This window comes from Panulirus ornatus, chromosome 1, assembly GCF_036320965.1.
Source record: "Panulirus ornatus isolate Po-2019 chromosome 1, ASM3632096v1, whole genome shotgun sequence".
NCBI classification, from domain to species: Eukaryota; Metazoa; Arthropoda; class Malacostraca; order Decapoda; family Palinuridae; genus Panulirus; species Panulirus ornatus.
In genome coordinates, this window is record NC_092224.1 from 20,739,538 (window position 1) to 20,751,901 (window position 12,364).

Below are 12,364 nucleotides of genomic sequence, written 5' to 3' on the forward strand. Positions count from 1 at the left end.
GAGCAGCGTACATAACGTACTCTCTTGTCCATGTTCTTGTGCATGTGACACAAATGACAGCTGTATTGTGCTTGTTATCAACTTGATTCATGACAGTTGTAATGGCACATATGGAGAGTTCTTCATACTCTTGGACTCCTAGAGTATGTGGGACATGGCAGCTGTTCTGCACCCATTTAATGGCTCATAAACAACTGTATCACAGCTCACGTTACCCCATGGCAGATACAGTATAAACACATGATTATTTGTAAATATTTTTGTGTAGTATTGGACATGATACAGTCAGAAGCATTCCCTAGTTGACGCCATGTGTCCGCTGAAAGGTAAACGTTAAGCCAAAGAGGGATAGGGAGGGACTAATTTGAATTCCTTAGGTGTATGTCTTGAAAGTGGGGATGTTTTAATGGAAAGATGAAGTAGGTATGTTATGAGGGAAAGATGAAGTAGGGACGTTATGAGATAAGGGAAAGATGAAGTAGGGACATTATGAGATAGGGATAGATGAAGTAGGGAAAGATGAAGTAGGGACATTATGAGATAGGGAAAGATGAAGTAGGGACGTTACGAGATAAGGGAAAGATGAAAGAGAATTCCATAGCTTCGCGGTGCGATTCATGAAGAATGCACCATAAGAACCACTCCTCGTGTGACTGATCTCAACACAGAAACTGGGAAAAAGCGGCAGCTAGTCTCTTGCTGCGAGTCTAATTCTTGTGGAGTGGAACACACGTTGACAGCTCATGGGAGTAGTGGTTGATACAGTGCAACACTGACTTCGGGTAGGGAGCGATGACTAGGGAGGTGTGATAGCACGGGAAGTTGATAAGGCGGGAGGTTTTTTTGACGCCAGTTAAGCTGAGAGAGGTAGGGAAGAAGAGCCACTCGCAGAGAAGAGAGCAGTACTCCATATAGAGGCGAGCTGGCAAGATCCTGTAAGTACGGAACAGGTGGCGAGGTGTGAAATAATTGCACCACCACCGCAAGATTCTCAGCTTCTGAGAAGCAGATTTTATGATCATTATGTGAGGTGCCCAGGTTAGTAGAGTGCATGGTATGGCCATTCCTGATAATGCTTGTTGTTAGCGCAGGGTTAAAGTGTAGTGTTTTGGAAATGAATTGGAGAAACCGAGTAAGATTTAGAAAGAATGAGTTACTTGGAATTTCATTTTTGTGCTTTTGATGAGCCAGGCTGCTGCTTGCTTTCATCTTCAGAGGAGTTGTCCAGGTCTGAGTTAAGAGAGAAAATGAGGTAAAAGTGCGAAGAAAAGAAAGGATAAGGGCTTAAGGAAGGGACTGAGAGCGAACTGAAAATTTTTTGAATGAAGAAGTTTACACTGTTGAAGGAACTAGTGGGAAGGAAGCGAGGTAAACGAAACGTAGAAATTTAGATTTACATGACAGGGAAGCTCTGCGTTAGATGGCAGGGAAGCTGGGAGTCTCAAGATCGGCTAGACGAGCGGTGGGTGTTTTAGTACGACAGTGGAGACAAATCTGGCACCGGAGCCTGAAATAGCGGGAGAGATTGTGATGGAAAGATTGTAGATGGAGCTATGAGGGAAAGGGAGACGTCAGGCTTTCGAAGGAAAATCACATGAGGGAGTAGGGAGATGGTGTCTGCCAGAATGTAGGTAGGATCAGAGATGACATGTATTGCAGGAGAGGATGGAGAAAGGGTCGAGTCTACGAGTGTTGCTAGAGATGGGTTGATTTCTGATGGTCTGATGATGGTTAAAGGGGGTTGGGGGGACCATTCAGCCCTCCATGATCGAAGTATATTTGCGATTGAACGCCAGAAAAATATTCGATTATTTATTATATAAATACATCATCGCAAGTACATCTTGCAATCTCATGTTTGAAAGACAGTAAGAATGTTACAACTATAATCCCTCTTGTATGAAATATATAAAGTAGGTACGTGGTTCATATGTCATCCGAGTGCCTGAATGCTTCTTGTGTAAGAGGCAGGTGAAATTTTCCATGCCTCTTTTTGTACCATCCGTCTGTATCAGACGGCCTGTTTGCGGTCTTGCACAGAAGCTCTTGCTGCTTGCCTAAGACCTCTCCCTCAAAGTGGTCCTCTGGTGACAGGCCATCGCACTGAAGAATTAGTTCCCTTGAACCATCACCAGGACCTCTATCCTCGGCTTGTCTTGCACGGGAGTTGTCCACAGAGCTCTCTCTCTCTCTCTCTCTCTCTCTCTCTCTCTCTCTCTCTCTCTCTCTCTCTCTCTCTCTCTCTCTCTCTCTCTCTCCCCAGAACCTCCTCATCCTTTGCAGTGGGTTCTACAAGAGGACCTCCCAACAACCTCTCTAGGATCTTATCACGAGGGGATAAGGGATGTCTCACCAGGAGGCTCACCCCATAGCCTGCCTACAATCTGTTGACTTTAGCAGAGTGCTGTTGCTCCTCGTCCAGGTTGTCCCTTATGATGACGGCGTCTTTCATCAGGGGCGTGAAGAGCAGGTGGATGGGGTTCATGTAACTCAGCGCCAGAAGCACCAGCACCGTTACGTGAGCCTGCAATTAGGGTTGGGGGAGGCTGCCGTTAACATGATGGTAGGACAAAAGATATAGATAAAAACGGAAGATGAGAGTGAGGGTAACAATTAGGTCGTGTACTTCATGTTGGAAGGATTCACGCTAGATCCTCTAACTGAACTATCCCAGTTGATAACTTACCCCTCCACTACAGTGACTGAATCTCACGATGACACAGTAATTTGATTCCCTGTATGTGTAATGTTCAATTTAATGGCATGTCTGCTATGTGCTTGTCTAGGCAGACCCTATAGTGTTACACATGAAGCATACATTACACATCCTCTGTGAATGTCGTGTTATGACCCCGTAGGAACCGATGCCTAGACCTTCTACTGCAGCGAGATTAGGAACATTGTCTTCTTAAGACGTAGGACAGTGTAAGGTACGATAACTTTACCACTTAGGTACGATCAAGCAATGTTGATCATCCGGGCGTCGGCATACGAGAACCAAATAGGCCTCTAACTGTGGATACTCACCTCGTCGAACAAATCCTGTGGCCTTACGTAAAGTGTTAGTAGTGGAGGAACATCGTGATAGAAATTACGTGGGTACTCACAGGGTAGTACATCTGTTGGGCCCACATGAAATGCGGGTACTGCATGAACATCAAGAGAGAGGTTACAGTGCCGTAAATCCCCAGCAGTCGGTTGAAATGGTCGGCAGGGAACCTGGTAAAGAGAGGGAAGGAGAAGCCTTAGGGCACACATCAGATATATTGTTCTTCATATCAACTTTACATCTATACAGAGGGATGCGCAAAACAGTAACTGACCAGTAGGTCGTATCGTGACTATTATGCGATAGTGGAAGAGATTAGGATCGTAGTAATTAGTGTGGTAAGAATAGAAAAGCAAGCAGATGACTTACAGAGAACTTTGTTTACTTTGAATACAACTGTGGAGGTGCAAGTCATTCCGATCGTGGACCTGAAGCCAAATATTTGTCTACTCTGTTATATGAAGCGTAGTAGCGTATCCATGCCTTGCTTATTGATCTAGTCGTCAAAATATTCCATAGGTAAACAGTAATGTTAAAAGAAATAAATACTTCGCTTATTTTAGCGTAGAAAGTTTGCCCACGAGTTTGAATCCAGTACTGCCGTAGTGTCAGCGTTCCTGACCATGACGCCTTCACGGACCGCCCTGGATCGAGCGCATAGGTTCGAATCCTGGTTGCAGCAGTCGCTCCACATTCAACCCCAGCTGTCTATCCACCCGAAGGTGTTGGTCGATGGGAACCTGATAATTTGGTGTACCTATGTCGAATCTTCTGTCCACCTTCTCACTCTTGAGCTGTGTGAGTTAAGCCGACCAGTTGGCTCTCATAGGACTTGTTCTCGTTGCTTGCATCATCTTGAACACATTTTAGGCTCCACTGGTTATTCTCTGACAATGTAAACTCCCATGTTATCTAACACAAAGTAGGCTCCCTTGTTAGTCTGACATACTGTTACTCTCTCTCTGTTCTTGCAGCATCGCAAGTTGGGTGACGAAAACCGAACTGTAGTAGTCAAGGTCGAGTGGAAGGGACGCGCCAGTGAACTGTAAAGGTGCGAGGATGAGTTGATTTGACTTAAGTTTGAAATGTTCTGCCTGTGAATCTTGGAAATGATTGTGCTATTTTTTTCACTGTTTTTGTGCACTCTGTAGGCTTCCTCCTTAGTCTCTGAGGGCTCCCTTATTCTCTATAACACACTTAGCACTTCTTGGTTAGCCTCTAACACACTTTGCGCTCCGTTATTGGTCTCAACACATTGTAGGCTCCTTTTTAACGCGCCGAGCGCTTCCTTGTTACCGTCTCAACCCACCGTAGGCTTCCGTGTTAGTGACTAACACACTGTAGGCTCACTTACTCGTAAGAAAATGTGTGTGTGTGTGTGTGTGTGTGAGAGAGAGAGAGAGAGAGAGAGAGAGAGAGAGAGAGAGAGAGAGAGAGAGAGAGAGAGAGAGAGAGAGAGAGTTTGTCAGTACCTGATCCTGAGGTAGGCGTTGGAGACGGCGATCGCACACGGCCTGGTTATAAAGAGACTCACGATGGAGATGTAGATGGCGGCCGGGTGGAAGAAGAGGATACTGATGTAGGTGATGGTGGTGGACATGGAGGTGACCAGCAGGGGCCAGAACGATGCCTGGATCTCCTTCACGCGCCGCGACAACTCGCTCCTCGCTACGCACCGCGGGGTTGGTGCCAGACAGTACCAGGGAGGCGGAGGAATCGGATGAGGAAAAAGAAATCAGTAGATTCGGTGACTACATGTCTGTTAGTGACGTAATAATAATAATAATAATAATAATGGTATTATTATTATTATTATTATTATTATTATTATTATTATTATTATTATTATTATTATCATTATTATATATTATTATTATTATCATTATTTTTATTATTATTATTAATTATTATTATTATTATTATTATTATTATTATTATTATTATTATTATTATTATTATTATAGCAACTACGCTTCATACTTGGGATGCATCGACGGGGAAATATATATATAGAGAGAGAACATAAAAAAAGAAAACGGAAGAATCTTAGGTTGTTGATAGAGTTTTTTTTATCATGTCAAACAATAATGGTTATAGTTAGAGCATAGCATTTGTAAAGTTGAAGATATAAATTCAGTTGTATGGAAGAGCGCGAGGGTAAGCAGGACCTGGGGGGACCCGTTGATGTAGACCCCCAGCCAACACCAGGGCTGCAACATCACTTACTCTTGCTTGCTCGTCTGACCATGTAGTCGGTGAAGACTCCGCCCACGGGCCCGAAGAAGACGCAGAATAGGCTGCCGTAGCTGTAGATCAAGGAGTACAAGCCCGCCTCCCTCACGCTGCACGCCGTCGCTGGGGACACACACACACACACACATATATAACCGTCAGTCACCAGTTGAGGGAAGGGGTGCAAGCACATGCCAGCGATGACGGGTTAGGGGAATGGCAGTTGGGCACGAGTTAAGGGAGGGGCGCGGTGGAGGGAGGGGGTAGTGGTAGACTCTGATCTCGTCTGGAAATCTCTGTGATTGTGTCATTTTGGAATGATTAGGCGGTTTTACGGCAAAAGTGCGCCCGCAGAAGCACACGGGTCATGTCCTCTCCACTGTAGGCTTGCTGGATAGTTCTCTCACTCATCCCCCTTCAGAAGTCGACCAACCGTGACAAATTTGACTCCATTTTGCATTTCAGGACGAAGGAGGGGGTAAAGTGTTGACCTGCCAGAGTCTTGGCCCGCATACATGTGAAGTGGGAAATTTCCAAGTGTATTCAGGGACCTGTGAGGGGAAGAGGTGCAGCCAGGGACCTGTGAGGGGGAAGAGGTGCAGTCAGACACTAGTGCGGGAAGAGGTGCAGTCAGGGACCTGTGAGTGAGAAGAGATACAGGCAGTGACCAGTACGGGGAGAGGTGCAGTCAGAGGCCAGTGAGGGAAGACGTGCAGTCAGAGGCCAGTGAGGGGAGAGGTGCAGGCAGAGACCAGTGCGGGGAGAGGTGCAGTCAGAGGCCAATGAGGGAAGACGTGCAGTCAGAGGCCAGTGAGGGGAGAGGTGCAGGCAGAGACCAGTGCGGGGAGAGGTGCAGTCAGAGGCCAGTGACGGAAGACGTGCAGGCAGAGGCTAGTGAAGGGAGAGGTGCAGTCAGAGGCCAGTGAGGGAAGACGTGCAGTCAGAGGCCAGTGAGGGGAGAGGTGCAGTCAGAGGCCAGTGAGGGAAGACGTGCAGGCAGAGGCTAGTGAGGGAAGACGTGCAGTCAGGCCAGTGAGGGAAGACGTGCAGGCAGAGGCTAGTGAGGGGAGAGGTGCAGTCAGAGGCAATTGAGGGAAGACGTGCAGTCAGAGGCCAGTGAGGGGAGAGGTGCAGGCAGAGGCCAGTGAGGGGAGAGGCGCAGGCAGGTGCCCGTGAAGGGAGGGGCTCACAATACAACGATGGCTGCCACTTGCACTTGGCCACGGGTGATGATTATGTATCAGAGTGAGGTGAAGAAAAGACGCAAGAAGCAAAGTTCAAAAGATGGGGGCCTGTTAACTGCCGATAGGAAATTACACACAGGAGGCAATCGGTTGGTTGGGCGGGCCGTAGGCCTCTCAACCACCATGATAATTAAGGCCGTCAGCTTCATGCTTCCACTACACACACACACACACACACACACACACAAGTTAACACCAAACTCAGGTGTTGTGGGTAATTGCAAGGCCACGTGCACTGTGTCTTTGGCCCGTGCGGATAGATAGAACACCTTACAGCATGACTGTCGTACCTCATGCAAGCGAAGTGTGCTGCGAGGTAAAGGAAGCAGTGAACGTTAGCAAGGTTGTGTGGTGTAGTGGCCAGTTAATGCAGCAGTGAACATTGGCAAAAGTATGAACTTTCCTTGGCAGTAATGAATCTTTGGCCCGCCCGAGGCTTGGCCAGCCAACCCCTCTCCATCCATATATTTATAGAACTTTTATATATATTTATATATATGGAAAGAGGGGCAAGTATGAAGTCTGTTGGGGATGAGAGAGCTTGGGAAGTGAGTCAGTTGTTGTTCGCTGATGATACAGCGCTGGTGGCTGATTCTGGTGAGAAACTGCAGAAGCTGGTGACTGACTTTGGTAAAGTGTGTGAAAGAAGAAAGTTAAGAGTAAATGTGAATAAGAGCAAGGTAATTAGGTACAATAGGGTTGAGGGTCAAGTCAATTGGGAGGTAAGTTTGAATGGAGAAAAACTGGAGGAAGTAAAGTGTTTTAGATATCTGGGAGTGGATCTGGCAGCGGATGGAACCATGGAAGCGGAAGTGGATCATAGGGTTGGGAGGGGGCGAAAATCCTGGGAGCCGTGAAGAATGTGTGGAAGTCGAGAACATTATCTCGGAAAGCAAAAATGGTATGTTTGAAGGAATAGTGGTTCCAACAATGTTGTATGGTTGCGAGGCGTGGGCTATGGATAGAGTTGTGCGCAGGAGGATGGATGTGCTGGAAATGAGATGTTTGAGGACAATATGTGGTGTGAGGTGGTTTGATCGAGTAAGTAACGTAAGGGTAAGAGAGATGTGTGGAAATAAAAAGAGCGTGGTTGAGAGAGCAGAAGAGGGTGTTTTGAAATGGTTTGGGCACATGGAGAGAATGAGTGAGGAAAGATTGACCAGGAGGATATATATGTCGGAGGTGGAGGGAACGAGGAGAAGTGGGAGACCATATTGGAGATGGAAAGATGGAGTGAAAAAGATTTTGTGTGATCGGGGCCTGAACATGCAGGAGGGTGAAAGGCGGGCAAGGAATAGAGTGAATTGGATCGATGTGGTATACCGGGGTTGACGTGCTGTCAGTGGATTGAATCAGGGCATGTGAAGCGTCTGGGGTAAACCATGGAAAGCTGTGTAGGTATGTATATTTGCGTGTGTGGACGTAGGTATATACATGTGTATGGGGGTGGGTTGGGCCATTTCTTTCGTCTGTTTCCTTGCGCTACCTCGCAAACGCGGGAGACAGCGACAAAGCAAAAAAAAAAATATATATATATATATATATATATATATATATATATATATAAGCAAGCCATTGCGTCACCCTGCTCCCATTGGCTCATCTCTCTGAAATAGAGGTCAACTAAGAACTCGTACTTCTATGTATTCACATATTTCAAATGATGATTACTAAGATGATAAGACAGAAGGAACATTATGTTCGACTCCCGCCACCTGACCCTCCTTAATCACTCTCCCTTACAAGTGTTACGACCAGACAGTGCTTGGCCTAGAAAGATTGGTGTTGTACGGCGGGAATCAAGTGTGATATTGGGATTTAGAGAACTTTGTTAAGTACTAGCGCCTGATGATGCGGTGGATTGTCTCTACAAAACATGTCGTGCCACATGTACAGAAAAATTACATGTTAAAATTGTATGAAGTACTGAAGTGCGATTTCACCTATATATATATATATATATATATATATATATATATATATATATATATATATATATATATATATATATATATATTATATACATAGCACGCACCCCGCCTAAGCCAGGTACCCATTTAACTCCTCGGGGAAGATGAATGCTTGGGTTGGGTGTAGGCTGACTGCTACGCCCAGAATACGAACCTCATGCGGCTTCAACCGTGTAGTGAGCCATGATCAGTAACGCTAACTACTACACGGTATTGTGTGTGGGTGAGTGTGTGTGTGTGTGTGTGTGTGTGTGTGTGTGTGTGTGTGTGTGTGCACTTACTCGTGATCCAGATGTTGTAAGTTTGCTGGTAGTTGTTGACGGCGAAGAGGGCCATGAAGAACCAGTACTGGTGAAGGAAGGAGGAGCCACTCAATAGGCTTGTGGTCAGCGGTACCGCAGCTTTGGCTTCCGTCGTCTTCCGCTCAGGTTCATCTGACGAGGGTGCAAGACATTAAGCAGTGTACGCCTGGGTGGTGCTTGGCCTAAAGAGATTGGTGCTGTTGGACGGCGGGAACTAAGTGTGGTGTTGGGATCAAAACGATTTTGTTATGTACCGGCATGTTAAGTACTGCCACCTGATGAGGTGGATTGTCTCCACGAAACATGTGCCACATGTATAGGAAAATTACACGTTGGATAGAATTGTATGAACTCCCACTGAAGTGCGATTTCACCTTCATACTATCATCACGGATGTGATCATATATTTTTTTTTTTTTTTTTTTTTTTTTTTTTATACTTTGTCGCTGTCTCCCGCGTTTGCGAGGTAGCGCGAGGAAACAGACGAAAGAAATGGCCCAACCCCCATACACACGTACATACACACGTCCACACACGCAAATATACATACCTACACAGCTTTCCATGGTTTACCCCAGACGCTTCACATGCCTTGATTCAATCCACTGACAGCACGTCAACCCCTGTATACCACATCGCTCCAATTCACTCTATTCCTTGCCCTCCTTTCACCCTCCTGCATGTTCAGGCCCCGATCACACAAAATCTTTTTCACTCCATCTTTCCACCTCCAATTTGGTCTCCCTCTTCTCCTCGTTCCCTCCACCTCCGACACATATATCCTCTTGGTCAATCTTTCCTCACTCATTCTCTCCATGTGCCCAAACCATTTCAAAACACCCTCTTCTGCTCTCTCAACCACGCTCTTTTTATTTCCACACATCTCTCTTACCCTTACGTTACTTACTCGATCAAACCACCTCACACCACACATTGTCCTCAAACATCTCATTTCCAGCACATCCATCCTCCTGCGCACAACTCTATCGATAGCCCACGCCTCGCAACCATACAACATTGTTGGAACCACTATTCCTTCAAACATACCCATTTTTGCTTTCCGAGATAATGTTCTCGACTTCCACACATTTTTCAAGGCTCCCAAAATTTTCGCCCCCTCCCCCACCCTATGATCCACTTCCGCTTCCATGGTTCCATCCGCTGACAGATCCACTCCCAGATATCTAAAACACTTCACTTCCTCCAGTTTTTCTCCATTCAAACTCACCTCCCAATTGACTTGACCCTCAACCCTACTGTACCTAATAACCTTGCTCTTATTCACATTTACTCTTAACTTTCTTCTTCCACACACTTTACCAAACTCAGTCACCAGCTTCTGCAGTTTCTCACATGAATCAGCCACCAGCGCTGTATCATCAGCGAACAACAACTGACTCACTTCCCAAGCTCTCTCATCCCCAACAGACTTCATACTTGCCCCTCTTTCCAGGACTCTTGCATTTACCTCCCTAACAACCCCATCCATAAACAAATTAAACAACCATGGAGACATCACACACCCCTGCCGCAAACCTACATTCACTGAGAACCAATCACTTTCCTCTCTTCCTACACGTACACATGCCTTACATCCTCGATAAAAACTTTTCACTGCTTCTAACAACTTGCCTCCCACACCATATATTCTTAATACCTTCCACAGAGCATCTCTATCAACTCTATCATATGCCTTCTCCAGATCCATAAATGCTACATACAAATCCATTTGCTTTTCTAAGTATTTCTCACATACATTCTTCAATGCAAACACCTGATCCACACATCCTCTACCACTTCTGAAACCGCACTGCTCTTCCCCAATCTGATGCTCTGTACATGCCTTCACCCTCTCAATCAATACCCTCCCATATAGTTTACCAGGAATACTCAACAAACTTATACCTCTGTAATTTGAGCACTCACTCTTATCCCCTTTGCCTTTGTACAATGGCACTATGCACGCATTTCGCCAATCCTCAGGCACCTCACCATGAGTCATACATACATTAAATAACCTTACCAACCAGTCAACAATACAGTCACCCCCTTTTTTAATAAATTCCACTGCAATACCATCCAAACCTGCTGCCTTGCCGGCTTTCATCTTCCGCAAAGCTTTTACTACCTCTTCTCTGTTTACCAAATCATTTTCCCTAACCCTCTCACTTTGCACACCACCTCGACCAAAACACCCTATATCTGCCACTCTGTCATCAGACACATTCAACAAACCTTCAAAATACTCATTCCATCTCCTTCTCACATCACCACTACTTGTTATCACCTCCCCATTTACGCCCTTCACTGAAGTTCCCATTTGCTCCCTTGTCTTACGCACCCTATTTACCTCCTTCCAGAACATCTTTTTATTCTCCCTAAAATTTACTGATAGTCTCTCACCCCAACTCTCATTTGCCCTTTTTTTCACCTCTTGCACCTTTCTCTTGACCTCCTGTCTCTTTCTTTTATACTTCTCCCACTCAATTGCATTTTTTCCCTGCAAAAATCGTCCAAATGCCTCTCTCTTCTCTTTCACTAATACTCTTACTTCTTCATCCCACCACTCACTACCCTTTCTAAACAGCCCACCTCCCACTTTTCTCATGCCACAAGCATCTTTTGCGCAATCCATCACTGATTCCCTAAATACATCCCATTCCTCCCCCACTCCCCTTACTTCCATTGTTCTCACCTTTTTCCATTCTGTACACAGTCTCTCCTGGTACTTCCCCACACAGGTCTCCTTCCCAAGCTCACTTACTCTCACCACCTTCTTCACCCCAACATTCACTCCTCTTTTCTGAAAACCCATACTAATCTTCACCTTAGCCTCCACAAGATAATGATCAGACATCCCTCCAGTTGCACCTCTCAGCACATTAACATCCAAAAGTCTCTCTTTCGCACGCCTGTCAATTAACACGTAATCCAATAACGTTCTCTGGCCATCTCTCCTGCTTACATAAGTATACTTATGTATATCTCGCTTTTTAAACCAGGTATTCCCAATCATCAGTCCTTTTTCAGCACATAAATCTACAAGCTCTTCACCATTTCCATTTACAACACTGAACACCCCATGCATACCAATTATTCCCTCAACTGCCACATTACTCACCTTTGCATTCAAATCACCCATCACTATAACCCGGTCTCGTACATCAAAACCGCTAACACACTCATTCAGCTGCTCCCAAAACACTTGCCTCTCATGATCTTTCTTCTCATGCCCAGGTGCATATGCACCAATAATCACCCACCTCTCTCCATCAACTTTCAATTTTACCCATATTAATCGAGAATTTACTTTCTTACATTCTATCACATACTCCCACAACTCCTGTTTCAGGAGTATTGCTACTCCTTCCCTTGCTCTTGTCCTCTCACTAACCCCTGACTTCACTCCCCAGACATTTCCAAACCACTCTTCCCCTTTACCCTTGAGCTTCGTTTCACTCAGAGCCAAAACATCCAGGTTCCTTTCCTCAAACATACTACCTATCTCTCCTTTTTTCACATCTTGGTTACATCCACACACATTTAGGCACCCCACTCTGAGCCTTC

General features: G+C 45.6%; 1 protein-coding gene across 3 annotated transcripts in view; it reads right to left on the reverse strand.

The window, feature by feature from the left end:
* Positions 1 to 1,799: 1,799 nt before the first annotated feature.
* The window catches only part of LOC139762430 (equilibrative nucleobase transporter 1-like), a 59,696-nt gene continuing 49,131 nt past the window's right edge, over positions 1,800 to 12,364 (reverse strand). For all 3 annotated transcript variants that reach the window (XM_071687440.1, XM_071687529.1, XM_071687350.1), the window contains 5 exons: positions 8,777 to 8,929; positions 5,276 to 5,404; positions 4,522 to 4,717; positions 3,108 to 3,219; positions 1,800 to 2,524 (listed from right to left, as the gene is read on the reverse strand). In XM_071687440.1, the coding sequence (XP_071543541.1) occupies positions 2,378 to 2,524; positions 3,108 to 3,219; positions 4,522 to 4,717; positions 5,276 to 5,404; positions 8,777 to 8,929 (737 nt within the window). In that variant the 3' untranslated portion in view covers positions 1,800 to 2,377. The remainder of the gene's footprint in view (positions 2,525 to 3,107; positions 3,220 to 4,521; positions 4,718 to 5,275; positions 5,405 to 8,776; positions 8,930 to 12,364) is intronic.